Source organism: Sinocyclocheilus anshuiensis, unplaced genomic scaffold, assembly GCF_001515605.1.
Source record: "Sinocyclocheilus anshuiensis isolate Anshui unplaced genomic scaffold, SAMN03320099.WGS_v1.1 scaffold544, whole genome shotgun sequence".
In the NCBI taxonomy this organism is placed as follows: domain Eukaryota; kingdom Metazoa; phylum Chordata; class Actinopteri; order Cypriniformes; family Cyprinidae; genus Sinocyclocheilus; species Sinocyclocheilus anshuiensis.
The window spans coordinates 387844-407147 of NW_015555763.1; the positions used below are offsets into that span (position 1 = coordinate 387844).

The 19304-nt window shown below is 36.0% G+C and overlaps 1 protein-coding gene and 1 long non-coding RNA gene across 2 annotated transcripts in view; one reads left to right on the top strand and one right to left on the bottom strand.

Moving 5' to 3' along the window:
• The window catches only part of LOC107674091 (spermatogenesis-associated protein 17-like), a 30801-nt gene extending 20229 nt beyond the window's left edge, over nucleotides 1–10572 (top strand). Inside the window, exons 9-10 of the mRNA XM_016467974.1 lie at nucleotides 37–172; nucleotides 10475–10572. Of these exons, the coding sequence (XP_016323460.1) occupies nucleotides 37–172; nucleotides 10475–10555 (217 nt within the window). The 3' untranslated portion in view covers nucleotides 10556–10572. The remainder of the gene's footprint in view (nucleotides 1–36; nucleotides 173–10474) is intronic.
• The window catches only part of LOC107674093 (uncharacterized), an 82161-nt gene that overhangs the window by 9506 nt on the left and 53351 nt on the right, over nucleotides 1–19304 (bottom strand). The window lies entirely within an intron of this gene.

Genomic DNA, 19304 nt, shown 5'->3' on the forward strand with positions numbered 1-19304 from the left:
ATCTTGATTCCTATTTCTGTTTTTCTTTTCACACAGTTTTCTTCCATTTTCAAATACAAGACGAAATAAGCAGTACGAGGGCCTGATGCACACTTCCACCCCCTTTGAGCAGATGGCATATGGGACCAAGCACTTCCGAGAGGAGCACAAGGAGTACCTCAAGGGGAAAAAGGTACACGTTTCGCTAGCATGCACATGTAGAACTGCCAAAACGCATTTTGTGTGCTGGCATGATTCGGGAAGAGGGATATGGGGTCTGTTATGGTAATGGGAGGGGGACTGGTGTTCATTCTGAAACCACGCACCCCCACCAAAACAACCTCCATGTTGAGCGTCGCAAATTTGTCAAATTTGACAGCAATTTAATAAATACCCACAAGTAAATGAGGAGAAAAGGCTTTCTCCCCCGCTCAAAGTCCTCACATTAGGTAATTGACTGTGTCTCTGCTGAAGGCCGTTCATGGATGAGAGTTTTTTATTGGCTCTTACCAGCAGGCACTACCCTCTGCATCCAGCGCAATTGCCCGGAAATACCTCCTCCGGAATGGAATAAATAAGAGAGCCCCTACTGCTGACACCGCTCACGTATGCTTGGCTGATACTAGATGTGGCAGCTCGGTTCCGCTCTGCATTTTAATTGTTATCTATATGGCATAAAAAAAAAATTTTCAGAGGGAACAGAATTTATCAGGTCACTCCCGGAATACATCAGACACTCCAAGTTTCCTGGTCTAGTTTCACCATATCTATGCCATTCCGTAAAACGTCACAAGTTAAAAGACATGGTGCGTGCTTCTCTATGATTCTTTTGGAAAGTAGCCCAATATGTCTTGATTTATACTGTAAAAGTCTGAGGCTGGTGCTCACACCATCTGACAGTAATGAAGACTCAGCATAACGAGCGTGCCTATGATCAACATAATTGATGTGGCAGAGGACACCATATTAAGGATTATCACTGATCCGTAGCTAAACAGGAGGCAAACCCTCAGCCTCAGGGGTGATTCCCTACCCAGAAGAGCTTTACCTTTGGGGTCAATACGATTTTTATATATATATATATACTGTATATAAATTGATCAAAAGCTAAAAGAAAGACATTTATAATGTTACAAAGGACTTCTATTTTAAATGAATGCTGATCTTTTGATGCTGTTCTTTCTATTCATCAAAGAATCCTGGGAAGAAGAAAAATAAAGTGGTTTCCAGGTTTCATGGTTTCCAGAATAATATTAAACAGCAGAACCGTTTTCAACATTGATAATAATAATACATGTTTCTTGAGCACCAAATCAGCATATTAGAATGATTTATTTGCATATTAAAATTATTTCTTGTGACACTGAATACTGGAGTAAATACTGTCTGGTGAAAATTCAGGAATACAGTATATTACATTTCAAAATATATTAAAATAGAACACAGTCATTTTAAATAAATGCAATAATATAAATAATGTCACAATATTCAAATAATCAAATAAATGCACCTCGGGGCATAGAGGACCTACAATAATGTACAGTATTTGAAAAATAATGTGTTTTTTGAACATTAAAGCATGTCAACATATTCTGTTACACCAAATACCCAAAATAATGATCTTTAAAAAAGCATCATATGACCCCTTTAAAATCTATTTTTTCATGTATTTACTGAGATATAAACTCACAATAACAAACATTAAAGTCCCTATTACTTTTTTTATTTTTCACTTGAGGCTTCATATGAACAGGCATGGAGCAGTAACCAACTAAAATTTTGATCATGGCATTCTTGCGTTTGATCTGTTAGCACATGCCAGGCTCATTAACCATTAGCAAAGCTGCTTCAGTGTCTGTAATTAATGCCACTAGCTCATGCAACATACGCACAGCATTTCTGCTTTGAATGGATTATTCTTTCCCCCTCAACACTATTTGGATGAGTTATCTGGAAGAACTCACTCATTCTCTCCCACCTCATCAAGAAACCCATCCATTCCTCTATCACTGGGGGGTGCAGGGTACGTTTTGCTTGTCTAATTATTTTGTTTGCTTATATATTTATTTACATCCTTCTCTGAAGAGTGTGACTGCAGAGCTGTTTTTGATTAATCAAAATGCATTAGACTTCTAAGAGAGTAATGTACTCCAAAAGATGCCCTCCATTTAACCCAGGTCACACAGAGACCCAGACGCCAGAGGCACTGACGTTCCCGTGAGAATTACACACGTTAAGATGATGGCACTCTCGATGGGTTTGATTCGGATATTACATTTATGCAAACTGCAATTGGAATATGTATCTCTGTCTTATATAACAAAATACTGCAAGCTGTTGAGTACCTTATGTTTTCATTATGAAGCTTTTTTTATTACGTATATAACTTTTTTTTTTTTTTTACATTTTATTGTAGATCCATCTGAGGTAAATATATCCGTAAAGAATAATAAAAGCTAGTAATATAATAATAATAATAATAATAATAATGTTAAAAATATATATAAAACAAAATATAACAAAAATTTTAAACACAGTATTACACTGTTAATTTTCATATATTTTCCTATGAAAAGAACATTTTTCACATCTCTAATTTCTCACAGGAAAAGCTTTGTCCCTTGATGACAATCCCGAGCTTTGAAATATAAATTGATTCTAAAGAGGAAATTAGATGGCACTTATTACACTGTCTAACTAGTAACCCAGTGTCATTTGTCTGTGGCTTGATAAATGTTCCACGTTTGCCTACCTTTGACGGTTACCAATGAGAAATACGTTGCACACAAACCTTTTTTCCTAAGCCTCACTTTTTTCCTTTGTATTGACTCACATGAAGATAATGATGGATATGGTAATTTCCAAGTGCATCTCTGATTTAATTATACCCATTCTCTTTTTCCTTTCTTCTCCATTCATTTGTTCATCCTACCCCTCATAGGACCCACACCTTGAGATGTGTTATTTCCCAGATTAACATGTCTTAACCTGAAAGCAGTGCTTGGTGATTTATCTCAATTGTGGAGATAAAAGGAAGTGATGCAGGAAGGATTACAGAGGCTTCAGACATGCTCAGATACATAACTAATGAACTTTGCCTCTGATATTTGAATCTAGGTCCTTTTTTAGAGCTCTTTTGAGGTCCTTTTTTTTGGAACACCGAAGTCCATTAGAAACAAAAGTTTTCCTGAACAAAGTGAACTTAACTGTTATGGATATGAAAGGTAAATCTAAACGTCATGTCTGCAATGTATGTCCTTTTGGCATTTTTCCTCCTCCATTTGTTTCTTCAACTTACAGGCACTTCAAAACAGATTTTTTTTTTTGTTATATAAAGCTATATAAATATTTAATCTTAAATTATGAACATATATCCCAAAAATTATATATATTTTAAGACAATCTAAAAAGAGTTAAATAAACTTTTAACATTTAATTAAGTTTTTATTATGAGAAGCCCCTCTTTTTTTCCTTTGCATTGATTGATATATAGCAATTTTAAAAAATGACTGTCCCTCAGTTGTCATTTCCAACAATAGTCTGTTATTATACCAATTAGTTATTATATTTGTTATTTTTAAATATTAGTTCTTATCAAAAGTTAAGTGCACTTTACAATGGTGTCAGTAAAGAGCATTCTTTAGATTAAATATAAGACAAAGAAAATTCAAGGTAGCCTACTGTTAATATCACTTGTGAGCAGAATATTTTTATTTTGCGGCATTTCAGATTTTTACAAAAATTATGAAAATACTATTTAATTGTATTTAGGATACATACATTTCTAGCTATTTAAGGGAGTGAGCTACTTTATTCTAAAAAATGCTTTAAAATGTAATTTCCACCAAAATTGAATAGTGATTTGAGTTGGAAATGACATTTATTCATGATGGTTCAGGGTAAAAAAAATGATTTGCTATTTTCTGTGGTGCATGTACAATATATACACTGTTGGACATTGTTAGTAAACCAATTAAATATACTAGTCAGTATCAAAAGTGTTTTAAGAGAGTTTAATTTCTAAATGTCCACAAGGTTCTCGTAGTTGAAGAAACACCCTTAAATGGAATCAGTGAAAGGCGTCATTACAGTGATTCGAGCTGTTTCAGATATGAAGTGACGGTCCACAGCAGTGTGTTGTCAGCCCAGTTGTGGATCAGAAGTGATGCAGACAGACAGAGAGGCATGGGGTCCGCACTTTTCCCTCTCCGCTGTAATTAGTGCATTAGTTAATAGCCCCTTGACAAGGATGACCCTTCATCAGGCTGTACGCCGGCCACTGACTACCCAGCCCTGCGATCTGATTTTTGCATCATCACCACCGATTCTAACAAATTGAACCACCAGGGCTAATTAAGGTGGCTAATAAAGTGCAGGCAGTGGCATTGCCTCAGTGCAAAAGCCTCTCCATCGTCTTGCATTAGACTTTCATCAATCATGTTTTCAAACTGATAAATCGTAGCGCCAGAATACCAGCACACAACCTGGGCCTACATTTATTTTCTCTCTCTTCTATTTTAATGTTGCTTCAGTAATTGCTTTTCCAAACCCCCTTTGCTAGACCTCCATCTCCATTGTCCCCCCCACCGAATATCGCCTCTAAGCACAACCGGAGCAGAATTTTTTTTTTTTAATTATTGTTGTAGGCAACTGGAATATTTAGCCTAAAATGATGCTTTGTTAGTGGCTGCTCTTGTTAATCACTGGCGGAATAATTCATCACTATGATATGCGTGATATATGAGGTGTGTTTAAATGCGAATGATATTCATAATGAGCAATAAATAAGTGATATAAAAGTAGGACAACCTGCTTTGACTCCAGGATAGGAAATGGCATGTGAGTGTTTCTATTACGCACACACCCATATGCTCATATTCCAGACCGGACTACATTAGTGACCAAGAGCCTCTGGGTGATTCACTATATCCATTTTATAGGGATATAAAATCCCTCGGCCCCTTCATTTGCCACGTAATAAACACTATTGTGAAATATAAAGACACATTATGATATATAAAATCATATTGTGAGATATATCTATTCATATTTTGAGACCTATGTTTATTGTGATTTTTTTTTTAGTGTATAAAGAAATGTGCATTGTAATGATTTCGTATTTTGTAATAATGATTTTTATTTTTGTAATATTTTCTCGGTTTATTTTATTTTGCATCCGGACAAAACAATCTAAAAGAATACACCTCTGTCTCTCAGTTTTTGTAACTTTTACACTCCAGCAGCAAATATCGGCACCTTCGTTCAAGCACATTCATACTTTAGCTTTAGAAGCACAATGCATATAAATATTGTAGGGCAGAGTGAGAAAAGCTCTAATAAAATGACTCCACAGTGCCTGTACTTTTCTGACCCCCAGCTCTTTTACACCGGTTCCTCCATCTGCACTTTCTTCTATGCGTGTTATACAAATATGAACTGGTTACCACTGCCATTCTGACAATGAAAACAGACCCTTCTGAATTTCATCTGTGCTGTGGCTCATGCAGCTACTTGAAAGCTATTGAAGTTTTTGCATAGCATGAATTGAAATGATTTTTCTCTTCACAGCATGATTGAATTAATGAAATCAGAATTACTGTACGTTAGCTTCCAAGGACAGGGATTTGTGAAAACTGCGTCATTCTGGTATTGCCAGTTAATCTTGCTGAAATTGCCTGTGTGTGTTTGTGTGTGTAACTGATTGAGAGTCATATTAGGGTCATGTCACCTGAATAACTTGAATTATATCAATTTCATGATTTTCAGTGACTAAATTGTCAAATATACAGCATTCTGAAGAGTGCGAGAAAGCAAATTAGGGATTTAGATCATGCATTCTGTTGAGAAAGCACAGTGATTATCCACAAAATAAAATGTAAGGTTGTTTACTGATAAAATGTTTGCATACCTTCAAATAATTAGATACTCCTTACATCCCCTCTGAAAGATTTTGAAGTGAAACTCAAAATATATTTGAAAGAAATCAATACTTTTATTTAATATTATTTTGTAATGTATATTTTAAAAAATGCTGTTCACCAAAATATTATTATGCATTTTAGAATCATTTCTGAAAGGCCCCTGACATGTCTCTCACTTTTTTCTTACATATGTATCAATTAACTTTACACCTTCTTCTATTGTCAGCATTTCCTTTTTTATCATCATTCATATAAATAGTAAATAATTATAATGCATTGTGATTGATTTGAAATGGCCTTTGCCTTAAACGTTAAGAAAATTAATTTAATCTTTCAGCAGCAAAGATAATTTAACAATGTTAATCATGGATAACTTGTTACCAAACCCAAACTTTTGAACGACAAACACATTTAGTTACAGTAAGACTATAATGACACAAAAAGTTCAGTTTCAAATAAATGCTATACTTTTGACATTTCTATTCATCAAAAAATCTTAGGAAAAATATATATCACAGATCTAACATTGATGAGGATGATAATAAGCAATGTTACTTGGGCAGCAAATCAGCATATTAGAATGATTTCGAAAAGGTCACGTGACACTGAAGACTGCAGTAATGATGACTACTGAAAATTCAGCTTGGCCATCACAGGAATAAATTACATTATAAAATATTTTCAAATAAAAAACAATTATTTTATATCATAATGATATTTCACAATATTCACAATTTATTCCACCGCCATTTTAAAAATGTATTGCAGTTAATGTTGTCTTTTTTTCTTTCTTTCTTCTGGTTTTTCATGAGAGTAATTTTATATTTCTTTAAAACTAAAGATATTTTTTCAATGTAAAAAATTTTTTAAATTGTATGTTAGGTTTATGAAATGTGCATTTCATCAAGCATTTGATTAAAGTGAAACGATTATGCACTGCCATGTCAAATTGGGCTGATTACAATATAGCATAAAGAGCTTCTGTTTTACCTTAGACTGATTAAGTTCTTGATTGATATTTTTATAGACCATTTTTAGTGTAAAAGTGCATACCAAATGTGCTTTTAAGGACACAAGCTCTTTGTGTGTGTGTGTGTGTACATAACTCGTTAAAATCAAATAGCATTTCACGTTACCAAAAATGTTGTCAGTCTATAAACAACAACAAATACTTTAATGTGCATTTGAGCAGTCAAAAGCGGAAAGGGTACATTCAGTTTCCTTTAGAGTGAGTCAGGACTAGCCATGCATGAAAGAGTCCTCTGCCATTTCCCTACCGGCCTGTATAGGGCTGTGCAGTGAGAATTACACCGTCAACTTCTCACTAGCTAAAATAATGTAAACTCATTTCGGCTGAGGCCCAGCTAAGATGTCAGCGTGTATGAATGCGAAAAGTGCATTGGACGCATTAGGACTTGACAGGAGCCCTTCTTGAAATAAGTGAAATTAATGGAGCTCTTTTCATGTACGACAAGGCCGCAGCACCCCTTTCAGCCTGCTTACAGTTAGAGAAAAGTCAATACTTTTTTATTACTCCGGGCTGACCTACCTTCTGCACTACAAGTGCTAGCTGTGCTAATTGGTTTCAGTTGTGAGGGTGAAAAAATAGAAAAGCTTCATTCTGAAGAACATTGGAGCAAATAAATCAATCATATTTTTTTATCCCTTGTCTGTTTTTATTGGGTAATGTTGGAGGGAGAGGCAACAAATGCTTGGTTAAAATATGGGTTTGATGGGCTAAAAAGTGTCTAAGTGCCCTGAGTGCTTATCTGAAGTCCGCTGTTGTTCCACTGCTGTTATGTAGCTGTTAAATGAAACACACTCTGAGGTGAAAGATAACAAAGAACATGGGCTACGGCTATTTTAAGAGAACAGGTTGACGTGACAAATAAGAACACACGTAAGCTAGAGGAGAGATTCATTTTATACATTCAAAAGGACTGAGGGCACTTTAGAAGTGTGTCTGGCTGACTCCAATTAAGGGCATTTGTTAATGTTAGATATATGTCGGTTGAATAGATGCTACAATTCTGAAACATTTGATATTTTATCAAAGATAGAATAAATGTTTTTAATAAATATTTATGTAAAACAATATTGCAGAATGCTTTATTGACTGTTTTTTAACCAATGTCTGATCTATAACAAATAATTATAATAGTAATAATAATAATAAATATTATTATTATTATTATCATTATTATTAATTCATCCATTTATTAATATTTTTATAAAATAATTTGACTTAAAAGAACACACTTACACATATCTCCTGCATCTAAAGAAATCACTAATAAATACAAATAAATTAATAAATTATAAATTGATATAGCTTAAATATGTCAATATAAAATTTGTATACACTTATAATTTTGCAGCATTTAACAGTACATAAGACAATCAAACAATCAACATTTGACAGTGTTAATTAGAATATGATCTGTATTATGTAACTTGCTTATTTGTAATAACTTTTTATCCAATAGTCAGTGTATTTCAGTACAAAAGAGTGTTTTTGGAATGTTTCTGCTGCCCCAGTTTCACCTCTGTCCATGAGAACGAGTTCTGTCATTCAGAGTCTATCTCTGAATACCTCCTCTTCCTCATTTTCATGTATGTGCTCCTCCCTCTGGCCTTTGCCACTGTAAGTTTGTGAGCTAAACTAGTCTCTCATTTCCATGTATTAACCAGTCGTAGTTCAACTGGTACATAGCAATCTACACCAACTGACATCAGTCATTAGCCATCTAATTTTGTCTACAACTATGCCTTATGGAAAAACTATCAAAGTTTTTGCAATAATCACATTTTTTAAAAATGTGATTTTTGTCATATAATGAACATTGTGAATGAATCTATTTTCCACTTTGGAGACGGTGTCCTTTTGCATTTCTTGTGCAGTTGTTAGAGTTAATGCAGAGTGCTGTTTACAAGGACAGCTAGCTGCAGCATTTCCTGAGGCCAAGACACACAGATGATTGTCATGGTGGCGTACGCTGACTGACAGAGGGATCACATGCATGCCTGCCAGAGGGAAACAGTCAGCGCCTCCCAAGTCTATGACATTAGTTTGTCCTTGCTCAACTTCTGCTTTTTTTAGTCTTAAAAAATGAAATATATAATTAAATCGCCTTCCTCCCAAACTCTCTTTCCTCTTCCCATTCTTACTGTAGCCCGTTATTTCCATTTCAACGCAGCAGTGCTCCTCACAGGCTCTTATATTAAGTGGTTGTGGAGATGAAGGTGGCTTGTTTTAGACCAGGTCAGCCTCTAGGGGGGGTCACTGAGAGCCAGCGTGCTTTCAGAGATGCTCTAAGACAGCCTGTGTAGCTGCTGCAGCAACTAGGCCACTAGCAAAAGCTGAATCCAGTCCAACTAAAAATATCTGACGCAGATATTTTGTGCAGTGCTGCAAAAAAAGAGGGCAGGATTTGTTGTGGCTCATGTATTCATCATTAACTGGCTGACTGGGAGAATGTATTATAGCAGTGATGAAGAGCCAATGCTAGTCACAGCAGCTAGGACGACCAGGAATTAGGGAAGGCAGCAGAGAGAACGGTAGTGTTTCTTTCTGTGTGTAGCCATTTTAAATACCTTTTAACCCCTAATTTTAGATCTAAGTGGAAGTGAAACAGAGATACAGTCTTATACTTGTAGTGATATACTGCACAGTTGGTGAACTGAATCAACTTTTAGTACATGCTGTAAAGCTTTATAATAGAACACACTAAGTTTTAATCAATGTTATGTATGTTTGGAAATGGAATGATTAGCATGGCTGTGATGTTCTGGAAGATGGATGGATGGATGGACGGATGGTCGCTAGGCCATGACTTTGGCAAAAAGCTCAAATTTAAAATCTTATCTGAGCCTATAAGAAAGAAACATCACATATGGGATCTTCTTAATATCTCACTTTTTTTTCTTAGACGGCAAGAAGATTAAATTGAGAACAAATTACTTCAACTCTCATATTTCTCTCATGGGCCTAGTGAAAAAAGTATAGTGATCTGACATCTCTGCTCTAGAATTTCAGAATAGATCTCCATTTTGTCTCAAAATAAATGATCAATGTTGAAAACAGTTCTGCTGCTTAATATTTTTGTGGAAACTGTGATACTTTTTTTCAGGATTATTTGATGAATAGAACATTTAAAAGAGTAGCATTTATTTAAAATAGAAATATTCTATAACATTTGTTTCATCTTACTGTCACTTTTGAACAATCTAATGCATCCTTGCTGAATAAAATGTTAATTTCTTTAAATAAATAAATAAATAAAAATCTTACTGACCCCAAAAGTTATTTTTAAAGATTTTAAAGAGACATCTGAGATTGAGTTGATTCTTCAGCATAACTGAACTCATTCATTCTCCTGAGCTGTGAAAGAGCAAGCTCGGAGCAATAACATTTTCCTTTGGAAGCATGTGTATTTTTGTGCGTGTGTGTGTGTGTGTGTGTGTGTGTGTGTGTGTGAGCTAAATGGAAAAACTATAATAATTGCACCATCTCTGCGGAGTTTAAAACATATTTTCAGACTGCTGACATCCAATCGATGTGCTTATCATTTCAGCCCTTCAAGACCGTCTTCACTACCTGCAACGTCTTTGACAAGTTTGGACGACTCTACTCCAACGCTGGTAATATTGTATGAGATAGCCGAGTGGAAAAAAAGACCGAATCAATAAATAAATGAAATTAAATATCCAATCATGCATCATTTGTTTGTCTGGTTCAGAAAGTGCAAAGGTGAAATGAGGTGAAGAAAACATTCGGTGCTGCATTCAGAGTAAAAACATCTCGTCCTCTTAGCATAATTACATGCTATTTGTATTACACACAATTGCTTTTTGCACTCAATATCAGCAGTGTTGATGAAAGAATTCTTTAACAGCAATGATTTTGATCCTGGAAAAGAGACTAATGAAATTCCTCCATTAGTTTACGCACTTACAGATGTCACACGTGAATTCTGACATCACTTTCATCAATCAATGCATACAGGCCGAGCAGGCAGGCACCTCATTGCATCGCTCCCGGAATCAGTCGTTTTGAAACATTTCCCATGCATTGTTGCCACAGAAAATAAATGTCATTTAATTTCAGTGAGTGGGAAAAGGTGAAGGCACTGATCCAGTCTTCTGCAACAGAGGTTTCATTTCCACAAATAATTCTGAGTGCTTTGTTCTATTGTGTGTATTTGTGTGTGTCTGTGTGAGGGTCTACAACTGTACGAAGCCTCCTGGCCAGCATCGCCACCAGAATCTGATGCACGGGCAGCAGTAATTTGGAGATGCAAGGGCTATCTCTTTGATTGCTCCTGGTCTGAGGTAGTCCATCACTTCACAATAATTCACCATGCCGCTGACTCCTGCCTCCGAAAAATACACGCGTTTCCATCAGGGCGATTAGAAAAAGCCCTAGTTGGCTGATCTGGTTACTCTCTGTTTTATCGCTAAGTTTGACCCCATGTTGGGAAAGCATTGCTTGCTTATGGCTACCGGATATGTGGACGTTAGACAACATCCCAGAGCTGAGGGAGGGACGCAAGAGATGGTCTTTGTGATGGTTCATGGAAAAGCTTTCACTCAATTTTTGAAAGCATTTCAAAGGCATCATTCTCCCTTTTCACAATACTATCATAGCATGACGTGTAAATACATCTAGTTTGCCATTCATTTATTAGATAATAAAATAATGAGACTTACAGTAATGAAGAACTTCACAGAAGCACCCGATCTCTGAGCGTGGGCTCACATAGAGTGCTTTTTGATGGGCTATCTAGACAGGTCTTGGCTTCAGCTCTGCCGTGGAGCCCAGCCAACATGCACCGAAGAGAATGAGGCACGCTGACGGCGGGACGTCCTCTTCACAGAGTGAAGCCATATGCAAGTGAGAGGATATGCCACTGAGGAGGGAAAGAATGAAGACGAGCGGTAAAGCTTGCTAATTAGTAGAGACAGGAAAAATATGAAAAAGCCTTGTCTTCATATTCCTGTCTCTGGGAAAACTTTTTCCCTGGCCAGAAGGCCAGAACAGATATGAGATATGATTTCTCCTTTTTTTTATGCATTAGCTTATTAGTTATACTACTACAACAACAGTTTTATTGCATTTTATTTTTTACAGAAGATGCAATTTATACATATACAATATGGCTCTTTTATAATTAGAATTAAAATTAAATTTCAAAGTTGGTCAGTTTTAAAATAATATGAATTAAGTTGAACTTTTCTAAATATGTTTTTCTAAAAACATGACCACAAAAAAAGCATTTTATTGATCTTATTTTAAACAATTCATGCGTGCATTTCCGCTTTTTTTTAATTTACATTTTTTAAACCTCATAATTCATAATTTTTAATCAAAATGTCAACTGAATCTTCCAATGAAATTAAAGACCTCTCTCTGGTAGCTTATGCTAGACTTATCCAATAAATTGTCCATATAACCTCGCCCCTTTCTTTTAATTGACTCCCATTTAGATCTGCGTCCATCCAATCAAACCAATGGAAAAAACCAAGACCCCGTCCTACATTTTTTCTTTATCAATCCGTTTCTCTCAGATGTGTCACAATATGGAAGAAAATATATTTTGCTACTTGCGTTACATCATTCATAGCAATGCAAAGTTTTGTTTTGTTTTTTTAATTCCAAATGTCAAACCTGTGCCATAGGTGCCATACATAATTTGATTGCGTCAGAAGACTTTGAATTTAGTTCACAAGTTAAAAAAAAAAAAAAAAAACAGAGTAAGCAACTCCTTTAACCAAAAAAAAAAAAGTTTTGTTTGTAAATTACTTCATCATGACTGTATGCTGTAAAACTGGCTGAAGTTCTTTCTAAAGAACATGTGCTATCATTCATTCTTTCTGGCTTTGAGAGAATGACTGTGTGAGGCTGGTGCTGAGACTCTGGGTCGGTCCAGGGTTTGGGGTCAGAGTCATCATTCAGGCCATCACTCACAGAGAAGAGAGGGGGTCCAGGCATGGAGGGTGGGGGGTCCTTCTACTCGGACTCAAAGCCAATGGCCTGTGTGTGCGGGGGAGCCGGCGAGAGAGAGAGGGGGTCAGAGTGCTGACGGTGAAGTGATGGGCTGTCTCAGTTCACCGCTAAGCCACAGCAGGACATGTCAGAGTTGCAGGCTCACTGCCCGTGCTGGCTCGCCTCCTACCTGTCTGTCCACCCCGACCAGCTTCTCAACTCACTTAAAAATCCAGCAGATCTCTCTCTCTCTCTCTCTGCCTCTCTCCTACTTTTTCTTTGTAATTACCCTGGAGATGACACTGCATGCAAATGGGATACAACTTTAAAGGGATACATTATTTACCAAACAGTTTCGGTTCACATTGACTTCCATTATTTGGTTAGCAACATTCTTCAAAATATCTTCCACAGAAGAAAGTCATACAGGTTTTGAACGACGTAAGGATGAGTAAATGATGACAGAATTTTCATTTTTGACTGGATTATCCTTTTAAGATATAGTCAAGCATAAAATTCAAGTGTAGGTATCAAAAGTTCAGAAGAATGTATGAGATACATTTAGGGGTGAATCTCTGTCTCCATCATGTTATCATATTTTTGCCCCAAAATCAAAAGAAAGACCAATTATATTTTCAATAAAGGAAATTAAGCCTATTTTAGGATGGTTGAGATTTAGTGTTTGCATTGACATTATTTTTCTCACAAAAAAATAAAAAATCCCATTAATTGTCATTAATTTAATGCAAATAAATAAAGAAATCTCATTTTGTTACTTTGTTAAAAATATTCAAATAAAACAATTCTAAAAATAATCATTCAAAATGAAATGTTCTTTAAAAATTTTTAAATAATTGTTAAATGATTATTATTATTGTTGTTGTTTAAATTGATAAGTTTCAAAGTATTTATACATCATGGTTGTATTTATTGTTGATATTAATTTATGCTCATTTAAATAAAATGTTTTTAACTGTATATAAGCTATAACTATATTTATATTGGGGGTTTTGTACTTTTTTGCATTAGAATTTTAGAGATAAAATAAATAAATCCTGCTTAGCAGAATGAGAGGGGAAGATGTTTCAAGTTTTTCTCTTCTATGAAGCCGGTTATCTTATTACCCTGAAGTTTAAGCTAATGATCGGCAAACTAACCATGCTTTCATGCATTTGTGATTCTGAAGGAATTTTATCTGCTTCAATTCACGGATAAATGCCAAATCTGTTGCTCCTGACAGTAACACATCGGCTTTCGTCCATCTTTCCGAAACCTGGAAACCATTTGTAGCCTTTCATGCAAATGCATCTCATTTGAGACTAACGCACGGCAATCTGCAAAATTAAAAGACACAAATCTCCTCTATCGTCCCCTGAGCGGAGAATGAACCTTAAGTAGAGACCGAGCGCTTTGTAATCTGCGTTAATGTGCTTGTAGGCATGGAATTTGAATTGTACAGAATGGAGCGGGGTGAGTTGAGATGAGAGCCTGCCAGATGCTGTGGCAGATGTGTGGCCCAGCTCACTTGGGTGATTCCATAATTACATTTCGCATGCAGATACGAGCAAGCATGCTGCTTCAACGAAAGCCTCGGCCCTTCTGACTTCCCTCAGACTAATGCATAATATTGTGACAGTAGCAAGTGTGATTTACTGATCATCCTATTGATTTATGTTCCAAAACATCAGCTGCAAGCAGCAACAGATGTTTGTGGTCTGCTATCAATCCATGATTTGATTGTGTGCTGTTTTAACTTAGATAAGATGGGTCAATTGAAGCTCGAGAGTGTGGTTAAGCTTGATTTGTGTTATGGAAATGTTGAATCTTTGGGTTAATGATGATTTGTAGTCGGAGCTGTGGCTTAGCATTTAGAAACACTTTGAGCCGTGTGGGTGATACGAGTTTGAATCTGACATTACTTTCAGATACCTCTTCATCCACAATTCCCAAATATCTGACCATCTCTCTTAATAAAAGTGATTGTAGAATTTTTAGCAAAACAATGTTAGGAACTGAACACAAAATTGTTATTTTCCATACAATGAAAGGGATGATGTTAAATGCTAGAAAATATGACCGTCATTTTAGACTGCCAGTTTTGTGTGTGTGTGTGTGTGTGTGTGTGTGTGTGTGTGTTAAGCACATTTATCCCCCGATTCTAATTACCGTAATGCAAAAAAACAATTCTTATTTCCTAATTTAAAAAAATATATTTTTATGAATATAATTTAATGAAATATTTAACTATTAAATAAACAGTAAATATTTTACTGTTAAATATTTTATTACTATTTATTATTATTATTATTCAATTAATTGTATTTGTATTGTAATTGTATTTATATTGTAAATGCTAGTATCTGTTCTACTGATTTTATTTTATGCTGATTTAATAAAAAATAAAAATAAAAAAAAACTTGATTATGGGGTTATAACTGAAAAAGTTGGTATTTGTTGTTGAAAAGTTAATCTTATCATTACATTAGATATTATTATTATTAAAAACAAATAAAAATAAATCTCTTGATTTTGGGTGTGTGACAACTGAAGCCTACAGCAGTAGCTGCATTATGAACTAGCATGTACTAGTAAACGAAGAACTTCTGAACTATTACAAATTGTTTTAAAGTTGTTTTAATGCCACTGGTGCCCCCTCAAATAAAACCGATCCATGACACTCTTGGGCCAAGTGGTTTCACAGATGGGATGTGCTTGCACACCATACATAGCCTTAAGCTGAATATCATGGTTCTCCAAAATATGCAGACCAAGATTAACTACATAATGTTGTTATCAGTGATGTTATCATGCATGGATTAGCTTGTACATTTCTGTCACTGTAGGACACTTACAAAAAGCCATTTGTTTTAAGACCAAACACTCAGGAAGCTCTACACACCAAAACGGGATACAAATGGAATCCAACAGCCAAGGCAATGATGAATTCCGATCAGAAGAGGTACTGACAAGCATCTGTTTTGCCCGCTGCATCACAAAGAGACAGGTGTCTGTCTTAAACAAGCGTATTGACAGGTTTGTAGCTCTGGCAATTGTCAGCTGCCTGAGTGACAAGACATTATTGACAGATAGGATGTGCTGACATGCCTTTAAGAAGAAATAGAGAGAGAAAACAAAGAAAGAAAGACTTTTGAAACCCACATGATCACTCACAAAGCAGCAGCCTTGAGAAAACTGAAATCTGTTTGAGGAACTGTGTGTCTGCCTCCCTCATGACAGCGGTGGATTACTAATGGTCAGGATACATGAGTTGGCTGAGGTGGATGCCCTGACATAACAAGGAATAAAGCTGATGCTAATGGGCAATGGAGGGACGTGTCAGCAGTGGCCCACACCGAGTGACCCTGGGCTCTGGCAGGGTGGACAGGTACAGCTCACCGTGAGGCTGTGCCCCGGCCTGGCTCCGCTCAGAGAATCAATCAGCCCAGCTGTCAGAGACTAACCTGAGCAGACAGCAAGGCTATGGAGAGGTAGAGAGAGACGCTCCCACAGGGACTCCACACGCTTCCACCACCAATACTGAGAACCACCCGAACAGAAAAACCCATCTGCAATTCTCTGGGTGGAAAAGTCATTTGGATGTCATAGTAGTGAAAATGTATTTATATTAGCTTTTCTCTGCTGATAAAAACAGCTGATGACCACTTTACATGGCTAGTTAAACCATAGTATTGCTGGTTATCAGTTGAAGGTGTGTCTTGAGTCCTTTCATGCTGTTTCTCTGCATTGCTATATTGGACACGTTAGTCTGCCTGTGACAGTTAAACAGCATTTGTGCAACCTTGTGCAATATGTGTATATATACTGTAAACGTTTATACTCCTCAAAGTTTATTTAACATTTCTTTTAATGGAATATCCCTTTTTTAATATTAAATATTATATAAAAGGCAAATCATTGGTTATATATATATAATAGGCAGTATTACATAATCTTTATGAATTTTGTTATATTTATGAACACAAATCACATGTCCAGTCACAAGCACTTTATTGTCACTGTACACAAAAGACAATATATATTGTGCAATCAAATATATTAGGTATAATTTTAATATATAATCAAATATAATTATTATATATCTATGTATATAACTTTTACATATTACTAAATATTAAACTGATTTCTGAAGGTGACACTGAAGAGTAATGACTACTGACAATTCAGTTTTGCCATCACAGGAATAAATTACTAATATTAAAATTTTAATATACAATTAAAATTTGCAGTTTAAATTTGTCTCATCAACTAAAATATTATTTATTATATTTTATATAATAAATTATACATTTGGGGGAAAAATGTATATACATATAATAGTACATTTTCATTCTCATATTAGAACATATTTCAACAATATCAAATAAGCAAGAGTGCTGTTGTTCCAAATATCTGCTACTAAGACCAACAGCATAACTGCAAGTGAGATAATGTTTTTATGTAACAGTTCAATAAACTAGACATTAATCTTGCGTTAACTTACAAAATTGGTTACTTTTTTAATTGTTACTTTGTCTATTTTTGCTCCATCAACAAAAACAGAACTCAAAGTCAAAGCAGAATCAATCGTCAAATGTTCCTGAATGAATCAGTATTTTTTTCCCTTCTCTTTTTCTTAAACTATTTGCATACAGAACAAAAACTAATGTGTTTTTATCCAAGTGTTTTTTCCTCTGATGATGCTTCATCTCGCCCAGGACTGCCATTGGTGCCCCCTTAAAAAGTTGGTGCATGATTATGGTGGTCCAAAGTAGCCTTAGATGTTTACACCAGCTGTTATAGCAGGGTGTATGTGATGTGAATACAAACACATCTCAAGTTAAAATACAAACTATATACTGGTAGTCTAGATATAATATGGTAGTCTAGAACAGCGCCAGCCAAGTAAAAACACCTTAATAAGCGCTTACATTAGGCCAGGCGATGTATGCTCTCCCTCTCTCTGTCTATGACCTTCTCTTCTCTGGCTTCTGAAGCACACACCCGCATGTACACAAACACTGACACGTCCTGCCTAAGTCCGTGTCTTGCATCACCTCAGGAAACTTGTGGCTAATTTCATTATTTGGGGGGGGGGAGCAAAGACAGAATGCAAATGAGTGCAGACAGCTGGTGCCTTCCTGGTGGCGAGGAGTGATGGAGGGCCCCAAGGCCTCGCTCATCAGCCCCTCGTCCTGCTTCCTCTTTTCAGACAGAAGCCCACCAGGGAGAAGGCGGGGAGGCCGCTCCGACAGCGGGACCAGATGGTCCGAGAGGTAAAAAGCGTGGCTCATTCAGTTAGCACAACGCTATCGGTCACCTGGGCGACGGTGCTAATGCCTGTGCAGCCTACGGGCGTCCGATGAGCTTGAGGTGCGGTGCTTCTTTGCCGGCCCCCCTTGTGAGGAGAGATAGGCCTTCCAGTCAATCACACTCTCTCACACACATACAGAACGCATGAGTTTATCGTGGCTGCTGCCGTCTGGTCTGTGACCTGGCTCCATTTGTTTAGAAAGCTCAAGCAGCTATGCAACGTTACCCTGCATAAAGATAAATGTAGATCTTTATGTATATGCACATCTACATATAAATGTCCAGCATTTGCAAACTGCATAACTCAGCACTGGAGCTTTTGGACTGAACTGAAAGAATAGCTACAAAATGCTTATGACAATATTACAATTTGAATAAATGTCTTAAAGTAGATTTATTTAAATATATTTAACTATGGTAAATAATTAAACGAGTTTAGTTAATGTGTTGAGTAAGTACACTTGATTGCAAGTTGCAAATGCATTACAATTACAAGACTATTGTTTTAAAATGAAAAAAATTCTGTATAAAAGTTCATACTCCTCGGTTTAATTAAATACGTCACATTTATTTGAATGCCATATCCCTTTTTTAATAATATATATTATATTAAAGCCAAAATTACTGAAAGCAAATCATAAGAATTTTGTTACATTTATGAACACTAATCACATGACAAGCACTTTACTATCAATGTACAAATAATAATAATAATAATAATACATATTATGCAATCAAATATATGATGTATAATTTTAATATAAAATATAATAATTATATATTTTATATACATTATATTTTCTATATAATGACCTTGTCTTTAAAAGGTTTGATCAGCAGTCTATAAATTCATACTGCGAGCCCTGAGGAATGGGCTGTGTCTTTATCTATTTGACCCTTGACCGCTGATTAATTAACATTTTCCTATTTCCCACCTTATTTTGTGCATGAACGTAAGTGATGTCTCCGGGCAGCAAGATGAGATAGGACTCTGCTGTCAGGTGTCGCACAGCGAAGGGGTGAAAGGCCACTTCCACAGTGCCCATCTACTGGCCTGCCACTGAGAGAGTTGTCAAGTCGTCTCGTGAGCGTATCTCTCTTTCCCTCCG